This window comes from Pecten maximus, unplaced genomic scaffold, assembly GCF_902652985.1.
Source record: "Pecten maximus unplaced genomic scaffold, xPecMax1.1, whole genome shotgun sequence".
Classification (NCBI taxonomy): domain Eukaryota; kingdom Metazoa; phylum Mollusca; class Bivalvia; order Pectinida; family Pectinidae; genus Pecten; species Pecten maximus.
In genome coordinates this window covers 5751-11066 of record NW_022982786.1, presented here as the reverse complement: position 1 = coordinate 11066, position 5316 = coordinate 5751, and the positions used below count along the sequence as shown (strand labels likewise).

At 37.1% G+C, this 5316-nt stretch overlaps 1 protein-coding gene across 1 annotated transcript; it reads left to right on the top strand.

The window, feature by feature from the left end:
- Positions 1-4694: 4694 nt before the first annotated feature.
- On the top strand, positions 4695-5079 carry LOC117320950 (dnaJ homolog subfamily C member 22-like; the record flags this gene model as incomplete). Its single annotated transcript, XM_033875434.1, has 1 exon — positions 4695-5079. A coding segment is annotated over exon 1 (385 nt), but the record flags the coding sequence as incomplete, so codon positions are not given.
- Between the last annotated feature and the right edge of the window lie 237 nt (positions 5080-5316).

Sequence of the window (5316 nt, the reverse complement as noted above, 5' to 3'; positions counted from 1 at the left end):
TACGGTCTTGTGTAAGTCTATATTAATCATCGGTTTGTTCAGGGTCCACAATGGGATTGAACTAAACTCTGCTGTATGTACGTTGATGTTACCCAGCTGAAAAGTAGATTGGATATCTTTTAGATATGTATAATACGATTTGTATGAAGGCAGTATTTTATTTTCATTATATTTGAATTTGAAGTCATTTTCAAGACTTTCCAATGTAGGGTGCGCCATTGTCAGCCCCTCAAGTTTTAATTGATATTTTGCGATGATGGAATTTCGGCGTATTTGAAGCGGAGGGTCTCCAGCCTCGGCTTGGAGACTAGAGAGTGAAGTTCCCTTCATGGCATGCAGACAGGTAGCAAGACATTTATATTGTACAACATTTAATTTTTCTAATTGTGAATTACTGGCCGAGTTGTAAACTGCGGCACCGTAGTCCAGTATACTACGTATTAGAGTTTTATACAACGTCAATAATGTATAGCGGTCACACCCCCAATCTGTTCCTCTTAAATACTTGAGTAAGTTAAGCCGTTGTTCACAACGTTGTACAATATTTTCGATATGTGGACCCCAGGTAAGTCCACTATCGAAGTACATACCTAGAAATTGTATTACATTTGCGAGTGATATTTTTGTGTCTCCCATTTGTATTTCTACGTCTGACAATTTTGAGTGTAAACTCGCACTTTGTTTTTTCCTGAAAAGAACACCAACTGTTTTTGTTTTTGATATTTTGAAGCCCCATGTGTTACACCAGTTTAGTATTTTTGTTAATTCTGAAGATATACAGGTACTTAGAAATTTGATATTTCTGTGTGTTTTCCAGATGGCGCTATCATCTGCGAACTGAGAAATATCTTTTTTATTGTTCAGACAGTCTGATATATCATTAATACATATATTAAAAAGAGTTGGGCTGAGAACTGAGCCCTGGGGGGTACCGTTCTCTAGATAGTGGGTATCGGATATTTCATTTCCGATCCGTACTTGTATAAATCGATCCTGTAAAAAATCTTTAATAAATGCATACATATTTCCATTTATTCCAATATTTTTCATTTTATACAGTAAACCATCCCTCCACATCATGTCAAAGGCCTTTTCAAAATCTATGAACACTGCTAGTAGTGACTCCTTATTTAAATTGGCCTTTCTAATTTCGTTTTCTAATTTCACCAGTTGGTCTATGGTACTTCTATTTTTCCGGAACCCGCATTGATTTACAGATATGACACGTTTCTGTTCTAAAAACCATTTCAACCTGTTGTTGACCATTTTTTCCATAATTTTGCATAATGTGGAGGTGAGTGATATTGGTCGATATGATTGTGGTAAGTTAGGGTTTTTCCCCGATTTAAATATGGGTATTACAATTGAGTGTTTCCACTCTGTCGGGAGAACACGTTTTTCCCAGACCATATTTATAAAATCCAAAACTACTTTTTTGGCAGACACAGATAATTGTTTGTACATGTTATATGTAATATTGTCATCCCCCGGGCTAGTCTCTTTAGTTTGAGACAGCGCTTCAATAAACTCCTGAAAAGTAAACATATTATTAATATTACTTGTGCATGGCACTGTATCATTTACATAATCTGAGTATTGTTTATCAAATTCAGATTTATTTTTAATAAAATCATCTGTATAATTAATTGTTTTACTTACTGCAGTGTAGGTTTCTGCTAAAAGATTACATTTTTCAGTTTTAGTAATTACATATCTATTAGTAGTGGTATTCAATAATGCTGGTATTTGTTTGCTGGTGTTTGAGGTTTTCATATTTCTCACTGCCTTCCATACTTTTGCTAGAGATGTGTCGTCATTCATATCATTACAAAGATTTCTCCAGTATTTCTCTTTAGTTTCTAATAGTGTTTGTTTGGATAATTCTCTCTTACGCCGATAATCTTGTAAGTTTTCATTGTTAAAATCACGTCGGGCTTTATTATATGCCCGGTGCTTGTCACGTACAACCCGTGTACACTCCTGGTTCCACCACGGTACTGCAGATCTATTAATTGTTTTTTTTCTGCTTTTTCGGAACACAGCTATCAGTAATGTTTATAATGGTATCGATAAGTTTAGTGTGGCTGCTCTCGACATTACCGTCTAAGAGTGCGGGAGTTACCTCCCTTGTACTGGTGGTTTTATATCTTTCCCAGTCAGCCTTGTGAAAATTCCATCGTGACTTGTTTACAGTATTATTTAAAAGTGGTTTACATTTATAAATTGTTAAAACAGGATAGTGATCACTATCAAAATTATCTGGATATACATTCCAGGTACAATCTCCCGCTATTGTGGGAGTAACTATTGTCAGGTCTATCGGTGTTATATCCAGGGTAGCTGGGCTCACTCTGGTTCCAGAACCATCATTTAGTAAAACAAGATTAGTATTATTTATGAACTCATACAAAACTTTACCCTTGGGGTCACACCTGGTACCGCCCCAGAGAGTATGATGACTATTAAAGTCTCCACATATAATATATGGGGTATCTATATATTTGTTAAGTTCTGCATAGTCAGATACAACGTTTGTCTTACATGTATTGTATATATCAATTATACTAATTGATTTGTCGTTTAGTTTAATAACAACACCGATAACTTCCATGACTTTACTTGTAATGTTAAGTTCGTGATAATTTAGATTTTCACGTACATATATAGCCACCCCGCCCTTTCCGTCTAAACGGTTTTTTAATACCGGTGGATAAAAACCTGGAATATTAAAACTAGTGTTTTCTTTTAGCCATGTTTCCTGTAAACAAATGACGTGTATATCATGTCTATTTTCATTAAATTTTAAAAACTCTAATCCACGTTTCGCTATGCTCCGGGCATTCCACTGTAGGATGCCTATACCCGTGGTGTTATTGGTAGACATATTATTTCACGAGTGTATCGGGTAACATTGTGCTGTCGAGCTTGACTCCAAATATGGTTTCAGCTTGACTAAGTACATATATAAGTATTTCTGTCCAACTAGAACCTTCATTGATTTTGGCGATGACAGAAACTGCTAACTGTAGTAGCTTTTTGATAGGTACTGTCACCACAGGTTCCTGTGGGACAGTAACTGACGGACGGAAGGACGGACGGTCGGGCTGACTTTTAGGGATGTTGAAATCAGCTACCCCGGAGTACGGTACGGGGTTAATTGTTTCCGGTGTGTTTTCGGAGACTGACTGTGCATACGATTTTTTTTTATATTCTTGTACCGCCTCTCGACGTGAACAATGTTCTGTCACCTGTATTTTTACAATGTCTACAGCCTTTTTCCTGGCCGTACAACCCCCGTAGGCGGCACTGTGTGCCCCTCCACAGTTTACACATTTTAAGTCCTCGGACTTACAATCGACCACTGTGGATAAATCATTTTGGTACATCTATTTATACTACTTGACCTGTACACGTGGGTGAACACAGTTTAGAATCATAGAAATGAACCATGTCATTGGCCACTTACAAAAGTCACAAACAAATCAATTAAAAACCAATTATATGTGATAACCGATCAGTTACATCTTCTCTTAATCCGCAAGCTGGACTGGATTATCTTATAAGTAGTATATAATTGGCTTCCTAGTTAACAGTCGTCGGCCAGCGTAAGCTCATCTAAAGATTAATTATATTCATCAAGGTGTGAACGAGCCGCCAGTAACCTGGTCATGGTGACCGGTGTACCGTGTAGGCCTATTTGTTGTTTTAGTATAGACGTAGTGTGCTATCGGCTTGGACATACTTGTAAAATGGCGTCCGTGAATTTCACCTAGGTTCATTCCGGCCACCACTTTTGCACCGAATTTGTAATGAATATTAATAAAAGTTATATCAGCTTAAAGCCTATAAAATTATCTTGTCTAGAGTGTGTCCCGAACAGAAATCAGTTAAGTAATGAAAGAGATATGGACCAATAAAGATGGAAATTTACATGTAACTTTGACGATTTTGCTATTTTTTCACACCACATCAATTCATTCCGGCCACCACTTTTGAAAGTAATATCGAACATGTATTCAAACAGTTTATATCATGTTAAAGAGTACTAAATTCTCCGTTTTTGTGTGGTTCCCGAACAAAAATCTGTTCAGTAATATTTGAGATATGGGTATTTATTATAACGAAAACAGTTGTAAATATCGACATTTTTATTCCATATGGGTTCATTCCGGCCACCACTTTCACATCTAATTTTTGATACTGTTAAATATAACTTATATCATTTTAAAGGGGATAAATCAACCCGTTTACGTCTGGTATCCGAACAAAAATCCATTCAGTAATAACGGAATTATGACCTAATAAACACAATAAATCAACAAAAATCTCTTCACGCCTGAGTGCATTCCGCGTTTTGTACTCGCCCTTTCCTTCACTACGTAAACAATCTGCAATTGCATTATGGGATGGGGATTCCCCCTTGGCCGCGTATTACTTTCACTTTCAAATTATAAAGTATCTTCAATAAGAATAAAAAAATGTTTCGTGATATTATTTTATATTTTCATCATAATTCCAAACAAAATATTCAAATCATATTTCTTAATCATATAAATATTTTAAGCGACACGTAGATTTAGCTATTTTTAGAATCAAAGTCGACAAATAGGGATTTCCCCACGCGAATATCAACAGCTTCCGATAATGAAACTATAGACAAGGGCGATTTCTTGGTATGACTATGTTACAACAAAATGGCTAATATCGTGGTTGCATACATTTTGTGGCTAACTGGAGGATGGTTTGGTCTTCATCATTTCTATCTGGGTCGAGACAAACACGCTTTCATTTGGTGGGCAACATGGGGAGGTTGTTTAGGGTTAGGATGGTTTCGAGATTTGTGGAGGCTTCCTGAGTATATCTATGAAGCGAATAACGATGAAAGATATTTAAACGAACTAAAACATCGCCTCGATGTGTTTCCTCGTCCCCCGTTCAATGGTGTTCGGTTTGCCGGAGAATTGGTGGTGGGGTATCTGTTTGGAATAGTGCTGAGACTTGTGATTCCAGAAGAATACACTATGGCGGGAATGGGATGGTTGCTGACACTGGTTCTGCCTCCGTATGGGGCGGCTATTGGTAAGTAAAAAAAGTCTGTTGCCTGGTTACAAGTGTCTAAGGGTAAGTGCACTGACATGAGATGATGTCGGATTGACTCGCGACAAATAATTGATACTGAGACATGGGTGGCTCATTGATTTTGGATTAATCTTAATTTCATGTAGGCAATGATCGACTTGATTCCCCAAACAGAGACATGAAATATTGAAGTCATGGGCCACCATACAGTTACGGCTTGATTTCACGATGAGACCT